Below are 15352 nucleotides of genomic sequence, written 5' to 3'. Positions count from 1 at the left end.
GTCTCGAAGCCAGATGCTACAAATATAGCTAAAGCAGTGTGCAGTAAAATGGAAAGTGGAGTCAGCACTGATTAGAAGAACAAGCTAGTGGCAATCACCACAGGTGGAGCATCTGTAATGACAGGAGTGAACAATGGTGTTCTTACAAAACTCCGCGCAGACAGACCAAATGTGCTGGGGATCCACTGCATGGCCCATAAGCTAGAGCTTGCCCTTTTCAGACAGAATAAGGAAAAATGTGATGGCCAGGAAAGTTGAGGACCTGTTGAGTGGACTCTACACCTTACATCATAAGAGTGGAGTTAACAGGGCCAGCCTAAAGCAACACTTCAGGGAGCTCCACATGAAGGCTTTGATGCCAACCAGAGTAGGTGGAACCAGGTGGCTACCACATCTCTTCAAAGCACTTGACCATTTTCTCAGTGAATATGCTGGCATTGTACGCCACTTGAAGAGGTATGTTAATTTATAGCCTGATATAACGCAGTTGTTTTGCTTGTAGTCCCAGGAGGCCACGAACATCAATGCTGTTCTGAAGGCAAAAACCAAAGGGTTTCCTCAACATAGGCAAGGATGGTGGACTGCTCAGGTTTTGCGGCCTTCTCCATGACACTGCAGAGGTCCGTGTAAACCATGGCTGAAGCTCAGAGCTGCCTCTCCTCCAGTCAGGCTCTCACAGAAATGTACAAGTCTAGGTATGTAGCATATATCCTACAATTTATGATTTGATTTTAGGTTGTTTTGGTGTGTTTTCACCTCAGTATAAATAATAAGACACCTATCCATCTATCTCTGCACAACTGTAGACCTGGGCCTGAGCTGAGAGCAGTGCTGGACACAGACACCTACGAGCCTACTGATGCCAACCGCATGACAAGGCAAAGAATGAGCTTATCGATTCTCTGTGCCAGAGCATCATGGCTAGATTTAATGATGTGAAAAGTGGTGTCCTGCAGGCTACGCGGCTAATCATTTCCAGTACTGACCAGAAGCAGACACAATTTCAGGTTAGCATTTCAAAAGTAATGAACACATCTTTGCGCATTTTATGTTTTAAGACAACTGCTTAACTTTTTAGTAATGTTTTCCCTTTTGTTCTCTGATTTTAGTGATGAAGAAGTAAACAAACTCATCAGTCACTTCCAACCTCTTTTCCTGTCTGCTGGAGTGGATGTGGAGTTGATCCCTGATCAATGGACAAATCTCAAGACTGAACTCTATACAGCAGGATTCAGCCAAGGTACTTGGAGAATGTTTGAGATAGAAATCTCATACTGATGTACTTTATCAGTAAAATGTTTAAACAAGTGTTTGAAAGGTTCCCAAGCTCTGTAGAAATGTCTAATATTGTGAGACAGTTTTATTTTGTTTATCAGGAATCAGAGTAAATGTCATTTGTTAAAGACAAAATCCAAATTTGATGCCATCTTTTTTATGCTCTCCTGACCATCCCTGCAACTACATCTGACTGTGAAAGAGGGTTCAGTGTTATGAAGCAGGTAAAGAGATACTGGCGCTCACGCCTAAAAGGTGAAACCCTCTCTGACCTCCTTAAAACCCAGTTGTGCTCACCCGACATCAGAGACTTTAAACCAACCAAAGTCATTGAGATCTGGCATGCTGACAGTTTGCGCTCACGCAGGCCTGACTTTGTGCGCAAACATGGAACAAAAGATACAGAGGATGGCTCAGATTCTGATGGCACCACCTCTGAAGAAGAAAAGCTCTGAAGACATATGATCCAAATGATAGATAGATAGATAGATAGATAGATAGATAGATCCCAAACTTGTAATAAAATGTTTGCACTTTCTGTGTATATTTTGTACTTTATATGTATTTTTCATGCCTACAATGTCAAAAAAATGAACACATGCATTCAGTGGCAGTCATAATTTCTCTTATTTTCACCAGACAAAAAATGGCTTGTGGTAGTTCTGATTGGCTGGTAACTTTAGAAAGTTGATCAAAAAAAGTTAATTTAGATCCCTGGTAGGTCGGTATAATCAATAATAAGTATTGTGGGAAGCATGGTATTTTTTGTTTGATTGATCCATACAAGGGATGACTAAAAGTCATCTCAGATATCTCAGACTAATAAAAAATAATACGTTCAATTTTCAATTTCAATTTCAATAAAAGAATGTTGGAATGGATTTCTTTACATTTGTTTTAAATTCAACAAGCAATTTGTTGTATTTTGGAAGAATAATGAAAGCAGCAAAAATGCATCTTAATATCTTTTATTTATCTTTAGTAACATCTTTATTGCGATATTCAACAATACTATCGCATCTGACATATTTTCCTCATATGGTGCAGCTCCAGTCAGAGTCTCAACAAAAACTGCACATTAAAAACTTCCCAAAGGTAAGATTTATAGCAGGGCTGTTGCAGTAGATTGCATTAGATTAAACAGGTGTTGCTGTGTCAACCCTTCACAAAAATTACTTTCTTTATGGCGCTGAAAAAGCCCTTGACATCAAAGGCTCCATTATTCTCGCTTTATATAAGCAACTGAGTTTGGTGAGTTTTAGGTGAATAAAAACTGCAATCTGTTCAGAGTGAGGATGGGAGTCTGAATGAGCCTGAACACCTCAGTAAGTGGATGATCCTGTCGACTCATTTCAGAAACACTGGGATGTGAGGGAAAACGGGAGCCTTGGGGATTCAAGCCAACGGGATAAAAGAATATTGAGAGCAATCTTGGGGCTTTTGAAACAGCTGTCAGCGGGGCGGCTTAATCTAGTGATCATTTTTAGACCCCGGTCTGATCTCTCTGTTGAGCCTCATATACAGCATGCTTCAGTACACAATGATCCCGGCTAATTGTGTAGATAAATTCAAAAGGCTGAAAATAGCTGGAAACAGCTTCACTGAGGTCAATTTACCAGCAAAAGTCAGGCAACAGAATAATTATCCATGAAATGGAAGAGCGGTTTATGGATTTGGGGAGACAAACATGATAAACTGGCTGCTTCATGTCTTGACTGCAGCTTCGGAAATCAATTCCTCCACAGTGTGCAGCAAAAGATGGCCAATATCCGCCTCTAATACGCATGCATGCGCTGTTGCTAAAAGATGATCTCATCGCTCCTGGTTAAAGTTCATTTGTTTTTCTTCAGGAGGAAAAGACCTTCCTCTCGTTTCCATGACAATTTTCATACATAAAAGCCTGCAAAAGCTAAGGTCGTACGAGTCAGAGTCTATCATTAACAATAAGATGTCTTGCTCCTTTCAAAAACAAACTTAAAACCGAACCACCCAGGTGCGAAAAGACAAAAGTGTGAAAACTGTACTTTTCACCCCTCAGACACAATTTTTCCTCATATAATACCAGATTTGGATTATGCTAACAGGCTAACTGACACTGATAAGTTGCCTCGAAAGCAGCATGTTAAAAGAATTTGATATTTTGACAAAGCTTGACATTTTGTTAAACTTAGTTGCCTCCTTAAAAGGATTCATTAAAAACAACATCATGGTAGATATTGCATGTAATAAAGATTCCACATAGGTTATATTAAACAAAACCCAGGGATTAAGGATGTTACTGCAGTTTAAACAGACTAACGTTTTGAACACAATGGTCGTGTGGTCATCTTCTATTTTAATACTACTCTGCTTCATGTAGCGGAACTGTAGCTATGTTAATTCCAGTCAGTAAAGATAGCACGTGAGATAATACGCTCATTGGTTTTTGGGATCTTTTTGGATGTTTAAAGGGAGTTAAACTTTAAATGAACTGGAACAATTTTGAAACACGTGACACCAAATAACTCACAGCTCACGTCCTCATCTGTTGAACAAGGAACTAGTTTGAGACAAATCAATTATAACATTTTAATGCAAAATGTTAGTCAAAAAGCAACCAAATTCAATTTTTGTGTTGATTTTTGCACGCGCACACATGAGAACACTATGAAACGTCCACTCACCAGTCGGTGTGCTGATCATCGATGACCAGCAGGATCTTGGGCTTGCGTATGACAGGTTTAGGGGGCTGACTGCTTCCTGTTGAGGCTCCATTAGCTGCGGGTGCTGCAGATTTTGCGTGTGCAGCGGCGGCGACGTTCTGGGCCATCTGAGCACTCTTCACCACACTGGAGAAGGAGCTGAGGAAGCTCCCTGCTGAGCCCGAGCCCGAGCCCGTGCCCGTGCTTGAGCCTGGCCCCGAGCCTGAGGCCGGGTTGGAAGCCGGTGGGGGGATGCTCGGGGGCTGCCGCCTCTCTGTGGCCGGGGAGGCGGGGGAGGAAGTGGACGAAGTGGATGAGCCTGGAGGGGTCGGCCTCTGCAGATCCATCATGTAGCCGTTGGGGAGGTTGGCCACAAAGCTGCTGTCTGACAAGCGCCGGCGGAGATAGTTCATGGTGATTGGCTGGTGGGTCCGTCAGGCCAGAGGAGGAGAGGGGGAAGAATACTTGAAATCCTGCACGGGGACAAAGTAAGGGAGAGAGGATCTGTTCACAATCAGTTTCGCGATAATGTTCTTATTTGATTATTTGTAGTTTCATTTGTATTTTTGCAAGATTCAAAAAAAGTAGAAATAGAAAATTGCTTGCTGCTTTACTAACACATTCATCATATCAACTTTGGTGTGTAGGATAGACCCTGGACACTCAACATAGTGCAACATAGCTGACTCTTTGAGGACCTCAACCTGCGCATGTGACTGGTCCCTTGTCTTGTGTCTGTCTGTATGTGTCTTTTTATGTATATGTTTGTGTGTATCTTTGTTGTGCTAACATATTGTTCTATGTATGCAGGCAGTTCTCATAATACTATTTAAGTGTGGCTCTTAACAGCGTGTGAGTAAATAAACACAGATGGAACCTTTCATTTTGAGCGTTCAACGAGCTACAGTGTGTAGGTATCCCTCAGGATTAGATCTAGATTTAGTTCAGATGAAAGTTGTTAAACCGGATGCTTTTCTGCCGTCTGAAGATCACACTCATTAGCAAACATCGGATCTGAGACGAAGAGTCAGAGCGGGAAAACAAGTGTGTCAAGCCGAGAAAGGTGCCAAACAAAAGCTGATACAGTGTTATTTTGAAAAGGGTGTACTAAGGTGATATTTCTAACAGCTATGAATCCATTACACCTGATTAGCATTATATTAAAGTGCCCATATTACTTCAACGCGCATCCAAACTTTGAAAAAACAACAACATCCATGCTGTTTTGAGTGAGATGCAGGTTTCTGAATGTCCTCTGGCTTTAGTCTCCTAGTGAGATGCTCAAAAGCTCCACGGCTTTCTACATAACTAGCCAAGATGAGGTGGCTAACCGTAGCACATGTTAGCGCTAGTATGCTAGCTCGTTCTCAATGGCAAAACAATACTACAACACACATTAGTTCACCATAATCTCCAAAAGAGCTACTTCCATGTCCCTGTTCTGCAGGTATTCCAGAAGTGCTCCTTGTTTAGAAGAAGTCCCCCAGCTGATCCTGCCTTGTACTGACCAAAGTTGGAGAAAGAGTTATATAGCCGATGGGCTCTTACCTAGCTACTGAGCATGTGCAGCTCCCAACAAAGATAGTATAGAAGTGAGATGTCTCACTCTATAGCTAAAACAGAAAGCTCAACACACAGGGTAAAAACAGGACCTGCAGCAATGGGCAGTACAACAAAACATGAGGTGTTTTTTGAAAATGAAACCATGTAAACCTATTCTGGTATAAGCCCAAAATACAATTATGAATCTGAAAATGAGCATAATATGGGCACTTTAAGTTACCCATGCAGGGTGGGACAGAAATAATTGAGTCACACAGCAGTGATGCTGCAAAGTTGGAGCAGTGAGTCACAGCTCATTTCTGTGTAAAGCAGATAGAGCCCGCTGGGAGAAAGGAAACAGTTATGTAACACATGGAACCCAGCATGGAAGAGAACAGGCAGTCAAACAGATTAGCTATCAAACTGCAACCAAGTTAACGGAGGGGAGAAGAAACCCTTAAACCTGATTAAAACTAGGACGCTTCTCACAGTAAATGGAGCTTGGATGAGATGAAAGTGCATTTCTTATTAAGGCATCACGTCTCAGGCAAATGTGCCTGTTGTTTGCGGCCGTGTTTTTGTAGTTAAAAAGGGGAAGGAGGGTCTAATAAGCTCCTCAGAAGGAGGATAATGATGTGGGGCAAATGTTCTTCATCTTGAACAAGGCACTATAGTCAGACGATCACCATCCGGAAGTCTTTGTGCAGAGTGAAACTTGTAGCTTCTGCATTAGCATCTGTAGGCAAAACTAATCTCCTGAATATAGCTGTTTTAGCAGTGGTGTACAATACTGCACTGATTCCAAAAAGGGGGGGGATTGTATTTTCTCCCTCCCTCCCCGCCTGGAAACTTTTACCTATACGCCGGTAGCAACATGTGCTGGGGTTACCACAACAAGTTGATTGGGATGTGAGTCAGTGACACTATGGCGAGCACAAAATGAACCGCCGGAGCTGAAAGACCGGCCTGCGGTCCAAGTCAGCTACAACAGCACCGGAGAGAGAGGAGCCAATCTCCTGATCCCTGCTACATCCGTTGTCAATTTCAGAGAATAACAGATGCTTTTCAGTTTTATTTCAAACCAGACAATACTTGGTTGTATGTATGATCAATGTATTGTTGTTTGGATCTTTACGTGAAAACATTGAGTGCCATCAGACTTATTCTTATATTACTAAATTAATTAATACTTGAGTTTGGGGATTCAGTGTTCTGTCTAAGTGCCTTCCAGCATGGCAAATGCTTCTTGTCATGGGGAATAACTCCAAAATGGGAGATGTAATATGGCTTCCGGCGGCAGGGCTGAGCACCCTATCTTAACACAGAGTAAAGGGGCTTCCCCCTGGAAATTATGCGTATGCGTCAACCACCGCAGGCTCTTCCAGAGCAAACAACCAGGGCAAATTATAGTCAATTGCTAGAAAACAGACAGAATAAAGACAAACAACAAGCAGTGGCAATTATAGTCACAGGGCCACTGATTGCCAGCTCGGCCCTCTTTGTAATGACTTGATCCCATTGGACAGATAAGAAGCTGTCTGCTGAAAATCACTATCTTTACAGCATTGGCAAATTTCCCACTTTCTCAGCACCCAATGAGCTGCTTTCTCTCTGTGCCTGAGCACAACTGAAGCTTTGAAATCCTTAAAGGCTCTGCCTCTTAGTTCTCTGGGCAGCATATCCACACTGGGAGGAAACCACAGGAACCCCATGCTCTGTTACTGCTGACCTGGTGGTAAACATTAGTGATTAGAGTGTGTTAGGAAAGAGACATAGAACACAGAAATTTGACAAAAAAAAGAGCACTGTGTGTTATCTATGTCTATGATCTTTTAATAACAATTCATTCTTGTTTGGCAAGTGTTTGTTGGGGCTAAGTCATAAACTGTAAAACAAAAACACATAGTGGACATTGCAGCAGTGACATCACCCACTGGTGTGTGGACTACAGTTATGAAGCCTTGAGTCGTCAACTTCTTGTTTTCATAAACCGGACGTGATGATGATGATGATGTTTTGACAAGAGGGTGGATTTGGGGAGGATGATGCTTAAAAGGGAGAATAGACAAATAGTACGATAGTACACAGAGCTGGTTGAAAATCGGCTATCGACTATCCCTTAAGTTACCTGCTGATGCTAGATAGCTAGCTAGCTTGGATGGCAGAACAAGACATTTTTAAGTGAAACCCACAGCAATAGGGTCAAAGTCTTAAAAACAAAGGCAAGTTCACTGTTATTTTAATGTAAACCAGCGTCATGGTTAGCATTGCCAAGACTCTGTCCTGATTAACAGGTCAGCGTGTCGCCACGCCCTTCAGCCCTTCTTTTGTCAACTTTTAAATAAAAATAGACCAGAATTTACTTCACAAACATCACGCTGTATTACAGAAGACTTGAAACTAGCGGCTGAGAACATATACTCCCTATGAACATGTTTAAATCAAGTTAAAAATAGGGTGATTTTCCTATAGACTTCTAAAGAAGCCGACTTCTTGTTGCAACCAGTGGCGTCGTCCCCTGATGGAAATTAGACAGAACGTAGGTTTAAGGTACTTCTGCGTTAGCTTCACTTTTCAGACCCGTAACCTTTTTCTGTTTTTTTTTTACAGTTTGTATAAAAAGCAATAAAAAAGGATATAGTTCGCTATTTAACATTCTATTTGTTGATAAATATTTACAGACTGCACTTCACCCGGACATAAAATCATAATTGACAGCCTACGAGTGGTGCAGTCAGCAGCGTATAAAGGAAATATTAGAGAAGTCCTTAAACTCTAACAGCAAAAAGGACTTTGGCTTAGCCGTAATCATAGGCTTTGCTCTGTAATGATGGGGAAGAACAGGATGATGTCACACCAGACTGTGGGACCCTAGTATACAGTGTGTGTTGGGAGTGTCTGTGTGTGTTACTTATTCTATATTTAAAAATCTTGTAGATGAAGACACTGCTTCAGGGAGATGGCAGTTCCGTACTGCTGTTCTCAGCTTCTTTTCATTTTTTTCCTCCCGACTGTGAACGTGTGGAATCTATCACATATTCTGGTGGCTGTTCTGTGAATTTACACACCAAAGACTGTTAGAAGATGGAATGACAGTACATTTTGTCCTTAACTATTTAGTCAACAATTCTGTTTCCCAGCTGACAGGGCCAAATTATGCAATAATGACTAATATTCAAATGTAACTGCGTACATACCAGATGTGGATTTACTTTATGAGACAAATGATGTTAAGCACACTTGAGTGTTAATTCTGAATGTAACTTACTCATTTTTTTTACTAGTATTCAGCCTCTCTGGATATAGAAATGTAGAGTACGTGTATTTATTTAGTGGGAGAAACTAATGGCAAAATGTCTATATGTCTTTATATTGTTTATTTGTTGTTCATTAAAATATTGTGTTGTATTTGTCAACCCATTCGCGTCTCTTGTGGGTTGGCCGGCAATCGCGTGTCATTAGTTCTGTCTTTGTTGAGGCCAGAAGTTGATTGATAGAAACCTATTGAGCAACTTTTAAATAACCAAATCATAATTACGTTTTTTTTTTTCAAATAAAAAAAATGCATGGCTTTATATGTGGATGTTAGAGCTGAAACAATCAACCAGTTGATCAACAGAAAATTAATCGAAAATTATTCTAATAAATTTTAACTGATTCATTCCATGAATGTTGATCTTAAAGTATAACTGCCTTGGCATCCTAGCCAAGGCTGTGCCATTGTTTTCCTATGGGGAGAGCGGTGAAGACATCAGGGAGGAAGCGCTACCCTGGGCATTGCACACCGCTCACAATTGCCGCCAAGCGCTGCGGTCAAAGTTCAAATGATTTCAATGTATTCCTGTGTCTCTTTCCCTTCTGTGCTTTGGGCCCTACTTCACAGTTTAACCTCTGCTAAAGTGTAGGCAGCTTTAGGCTACATCCACACGACTACGTTTTCTTTTCTAGGCTCCCTAGCAGATCTAATCCCTGTCCCTATAACACGTCTGTCAACGCATATCACATGACCATTCACATATATGCACGCGTAGGAAGCAGAGTACTTTGTGGTCAAAGGGCTCCGTTACTGTCCGTCCAGACTACAAAGCAACTGCGCAGCTTTGTAACTTAACAAGATCAGCAGGGGGCGCCTGGATAGCTCACCTGATTGAGCGTGAGCCCCATGTACTAAGGCTCAGTCCTTGATGCAGCAGCCCTGGGTTTAATTCCGACCTGCGGACCTTTGCTGCATGTTGTTCCCCCTTTCTCTCCCCTTTTACATATTCAGCTGTTTTGTATAATAAGGCCAAAAATGCCCCAAAAATAATCTCAATTTTTTTTTTTTATTAAATAAAAACTCCCAAATGTCTTCGTGGTAGGGGCACAGAAACACCGGAATAGTGTGGACACTTCAGAAGAGGGTAGTCCTAAACCCTGGGAAGCCCCGGCTGAATTTAACCCCTGCTTCTCACACTCCACACTGGTGAACTGTAACAAGCTTAAAGGGATGAGTGGGTCTCTACCTGCTGTGCACCAGTCAAAAATGGCTTTAATTATTCATGACAGAATTGAGCTGGGGGCCGAGAGTGAACCAGTTAGAGCACAGGGTGGCTGGACTCAAGTCAGAGTGAGGAGAAGGAAATTAAATAGAGGTGGGATAGCAGCAGAATGAAATGCTACAATGGGAGGTGGTGTTTAACCTGCCCAAAGGCATTCTGGGGAATTATAAATAGCAAATGTGTGACTCACTGCCAAATGGATGTTTATGACAGTTACTATACTGGAGTTTTACACTAAAAATTCTTGGGAGTCAGAGCCGAGACATTTTTTTTCTTTACAAATAGGATCTGCAAGAAACATCCGTCATATCAAAAGTTTTACTAATAGAACAATATCTTAAATTTCATTGATGGCAGGAATTTAAACCCAAGATATTTAATGCTGTCATCTCTGCTGTGGGGAGACGTCTACAGAGAAGATGGAGTCGAGTTGTTGGGGGAGGTTGTGTTAAGACCTGCTGCTAATTTTAATCAGCCAAGGCAAAAACTTGTAAAATGCGAGCTTGTGAAGACACTATTAAGCTTAGGCTGTTGATTTCAGTGATGTGAAATGCTTCCAGGGATTTGCCTTTTTTTTTTGTACAGACTTTACAGGCGTCAGACATTAATGTAACCAGACGAGACATACAAAGATAATTGAGCATGGTTAGAAAGACGTGGGATGGGAATCAAGAACCGCTTCCAGTTGATAATCGGTTCCAAATTGTCTGTTCCATTGGAATCGTATGCCTCCTAGCTTATCAGTTCATTTTACTGATGCCGGCATGTTTTCTGACAGTTCATCTACGCTGCATGGAAACCTCCAACATGAAATACTTCATGTTAGAGAGGAAGAAACAGTAATTTCACAAAGAAAAAAAGACAACAATGATAATCTGTAAAATGATCTTTTCAAGTAAGTGTAGAAACACCAGCAATATGCCAAAACATCTTTTTACGCTAGAATATGGGTTCAAATCCAGGAATTCCATGTGTTTGAAAATCTAAGCACGAGTGCCACTGCTTCCCAACCGAGCATGCATGCATGCATGTAAAATATATTATTTATGTATAACATTAGCGCCAGAGAGGCTTAGCAGATTTGTTTTGACCAAAGAAAACCTAAATTCTTTCAGGAAGACTTCTAAGCTTCATTTACCTCTCTTTCCTAAACTGATCAGCTGATTCGGGGCATTCACTTTTCAGTTTAACCAACCAGAATTGGTCATAGATTCCAAGAGACAATCACAGCATTGCATCCCTGCTTTACATCTGTTCTTCTCTCTGCAGCTGTCAGTGTTCATCCACGGCACCTCGGGTCCTCCTCCAGTGGGCTCCTTCCTTCCGGTCTTCATACTTCTCTCCCCCACCAGTGTCTACAGTCCATCGGGGCATATTCCTGCTTACTAGTGGCTTCTCTACCCCCCTATCAAATATTATTTACACAGCAATGGAGTCTAGTTGGCAGAGACTCAATACAGGTTAACCTTGTGGATATGTGACAGATAAACATGTTGCGTATTTGCAAAAAAGTCTATCCTGAAAAATGAAATATGCTCTCACTTCAGCTACCCTGCGTTCCAAATCAGAGATAATAAAACAGTTGTGTTGATGCTGAAAACCGGGAAATTGATCAGGAATCAACGAGAGAATTGATAAAGAAACAGACCAATAAGCAGAATTGATAGAATTAGTATCAATAAAATATTATCAATTCCCATCCCTAAATACGACTACAATACACAGGTTGACTTCTAAATGAGAAACAAGGCAGTAGGGCTGCACAATTAATCGAGTTTTAATCACGATTCAAACAAAGAAGAAGTTATTGAATGCAACTAACTTCAGTTTGTAGACTAATAGCGTGTGAGTCGGAGCTGCTGGACCTGCAAGAAATCGGACCCATGGCCAGAATATCATAGTTCATAAAAATGCAGTGACAATAGAGACATTTCATACACACAACGTGTGTAACTCCGCTGACCCGCCATTCGACCCGTGCTGGACCCATTCATAATGAGTCAACCGTCTCTCTGTGAGTGGCATCCATCGCCCTCTCCCCCTCTCCCTTACTTTAATCAGTTATTGTTGAAAACAAGTGAAGGAGCTTTCTCAGAGAAACTTTTTTTTTTTTTAAATATATCCTAGGCTATTTATATCAGATCATTTTCATTTAGATGTTTTGCAGCTGTACAACACTCAACTTCAACATAAGAGGAATGTAGCACAATATGGATGTGTAAGTAGTTATAAAAAGCCTATGTGACAATAAAATTTGTTTTGGTTAAAAACAACACATAATCGTGATAATTAATGGGGATCTCAATGTTGATCAATATTATCGTGGTTATCATTTGGCCATAATTGTGCAGCCCTACCAGGCAGCTTAAAAACCTGATCAAAGAATCTGGCTGCTTTTTGCACTTGCACAACTACCCACCAGGAATGACAAAGTCACCCTGTAACTGTGAACCTTGAAGACTGCAGAGACAGAAAGAGCTCGGCGACACAACAGTGTCAGCTCGCTGTGAGAGAGTCTGCAGCAGTAGCCCCGACGAGCTGGTGGGGCGAGGAGTCACACGCAGGGACCTCACCGCACTTCCCAGTGCAGACGCCACATTAGTATCCACACACAGACAGAGAGCCGATGGGGCAGAACCAGCCTCAGGCATTTCTTTCTCCATTCACCTGTACATTCTGGACTATTCCAGAGATTAGACACGTTCCCTCAAGACAATGACAAGGCAACTGTAAAACACCCAGACCTTTTCATGCGAAAATGTACAGCCTTACTAAATACAATACACAGACTAACAGTCTGTTGATGAATCATTTCTATATAAAAAGGATCAGCAGCATATTGATAGAATGTTCCATTCATAACAAACCACCTCCTACATTACCACAACTTTTTTCTACATCAAAGTATTAATCTCATCACAATCTGGACACTTTTCTCAATGAGGTCTGGTGCACAGCCAGCTGATTAAGAACAGAAGGGTCACTGCTTTGTTGCAATTTATTATTTCACCAGAAGAAAAAGGGATCATTAGTGGCCAAAGCTAGCCTTTCATGCTGAGGAGCATCTGTTCAGAGACAAAACAGATACCTGGTTATGGAGGGAACACTTGTGTCTGCCGCCTGATTGCCCGATTAATATTTAATTGAATATATTTTGCAGCATGGCGTCATTATCATCATGACAGCTGTCACATGTATCCAGAACAGACATACATGATATCACCTTTTTCTAACTGAGTCCACCCCCTGTAAATATAGTTAGAAAAGTCGAATAAAATTGGATAACAAAAACCGAAGTGTTCGTGAGGAGCCCCATCACTCAAAGAAAAAAGCTGATTGAACATAAATACTAAGGGTCTTCAATAGGCAACTGTACACACTTCTTTTAAACTATCCTTAAAGTGGCTAAAATTAACATTTAACAGTCCCCTTCATATCGCATTGTTTGCTGCCGCACGCAAAAAAAACTCACTCCAAGCTCCATACTACACAGCCGTTAGCTAGCTACCCAGCTAACAATTTTTGGTTCCCAGAACATTCTGGGAACGTTCGTTTTTGGTTGCGGGAACGTTCCCTGAAGGTTTGGGTTGGTTGTATTTTGATTCTCTGTTGGTTAATCGGAAGGTTTTCTTAACGTTCTGGGAATGCTCCGAGAACGTTGCAACCTTTAGCGAACGTTAGGGGAACGGGCCCCTTAACGTTGCAGCCTTTGGAGAACGTTAGGGGAACGTTCGCTGTAACCAAAAACGAACGTTCCAAGAACGTTAAGAAAACTTAAATGGTACACTATTTTATAAGATAATGTACCATTTAGGTTTTTCCCTCAGGGATTGGTAGAGAAAGGGTTAGCGAATATCTTTGCTAGCGGTTAAAAGGCTCTAAAGAAACCACGGTAAATGTAACACTTACGTTACCTGCTCAGCACCAAACAGTTAGCTATTAGTTAGCTAGCTAGTTAACTAACGTAACATAATGGAGCATTTAGCCACTAAAGAAGCAAATGTTTCCCTCTAGAGTTGTTGGCTGTAAGTTCGACAAATAAACTAAGAATGTGATAATATGTTAATGTTGTGTTCGGAATGATGGCCAAAGTGGACATTACCTTTCTTTTAAAATTAACATTATATAGCCTATTTACAGAATATTCAATATGGGTTTTGGGCACAACTGAAAAACCACAGGTGTTAGCTATAGCGGGCAATTATCATGAGGCAACGCAGTCTAAGCAGAGTTCAGAGAAAAATATGAGCTTAATTAGGGCTGAAATGGGTTTTACTGCATCAGTTTCACATCTCTAAATAGGATGCAGTGTCTATACTTGTGATAGAATGACCTCTGCTAATCTACAAATCCACTGTTTATTTTTTTGTAAGCCACTGTCACAATCATGAAATGGATACCCCCACCTTTCCCGCGTCACTCCCCTAATAAACTGCTCCGTGGAGGAGTGTGTGGACTGGGGGCTGCAGAGCCATACTAGCGGAGGGAATCCCTGCATAAACCTACATCTCCAAGTACATCTCCAAACTGTAAAGCCAAAAACCAACAGACACAGCAAAATGCTGTTCTCACAGGTCAAACTCCATCTTACCCGAGGAATAATAATGACAACAGCTACAAAATACCCGGAAAGGACAAGCTTCATTGTGTGAAACTGCTCATTTTGCTTAAAAGCACAGCCCGCAGCAGGATATATACACACACACACGCCGACTGACGTTGGAAACAAAACGTAGGAAGGATGGTGAGGATAAATGCGCAAATGATTTACCTGAGCGTTGGTCAGTGATGAGCAAGTGTCGGATGATGAAGAAGACCTTCTTCTTCTTCTTCTTCTTCTTCTTCTGATGCTGCTTCTCCTGCGCTCAGGTCCACGGTCCTCCTCAGCCTCCGAGCCAATCCCCCTCCCTCTCTCTCTCCCTCTCTCTCTCCCTCTCTCTCCAATGCATGCTGGGAACATGATGGGTGTAGTGCATTCATTACCGCAGTCAGTCTATGAAGCTCATTGGCTAACAGCGAAATTGAGGGAGCATCTCGCCCCCTCAACTGGGAAACAGAATGAAGTTCTTAGCTAGGACAAAGAAGGGTATATATTACAATGATTTAACAAATTTGTGATTTATACATGACATTTTTCAAAAATGTCTATTTTTTTTAAATAGGAAAATCATATAAAGAATTGGTTTTTTATTATTATTTTACACCGGTATTTTTCTAATTAGACTGTCATGGGACCAGGGCCAGTCCTAGACTTTTGAGGGCCGTAAGCAGCCCCCTCCCCCCCCCATTGTAACATGTTGCCACTTCACTTTGCAC

At 41.5% G+C, this 15352-nt stretch overlaps 1 protein-coding gene across 3 annotated transcripts in view; it reads right to left on the bottom strand.

The window, feature by feature from the left end:
• The window catches only part of syn3 (synapsin III), a 112893-nt gene extending 97853 nt beyond the window's left edge, over positions 1-15040 (bottom strand). The window contains exons 1-2 of one of the 3 annotated variants that reach the window (XM_034863489.1): positions 14808-15040; positions 3939-4429 (exon numbers count right to left, since the gene is read on the bottom strand). In XM_034863489.1, coding sequence (XP_034719380.1) covers positions 3939-4369 — 431 coding nt within the window. In that variant the 5' untranslated portion in view covers positions 4370-4429; positions 14808-15040. Of the gene's footprint in view, positions 1-3938; positions 4461-14807 lie in introns of all 3 variants that reach the window. The other 2 variants (XM_034863488.1, XM_034863487.1) reach the window with 2 other exon arrangements.
• Between the last annotated feature and the right edge of the window lie 312 nt (positions 15041-15352).

This window comes from Etheostoma cragini, chromosome 23 (genome assembly GCF_013103735.1).
Source record: "Etheostoma cragini isolate CJK2018 chromosome 23, CSU_Ecrag_1.0, whole genome shotgun sequence".
Taxonomy (NCBI): Eukaryota; Metazoa; Chordata; class Actinopteri; order Perciformes; family Percidae; genus Etheostoma; species Etheostoma cragini.
This window is presented reverse-complemented; position numbering and strand designations above follow the sequence as displayed.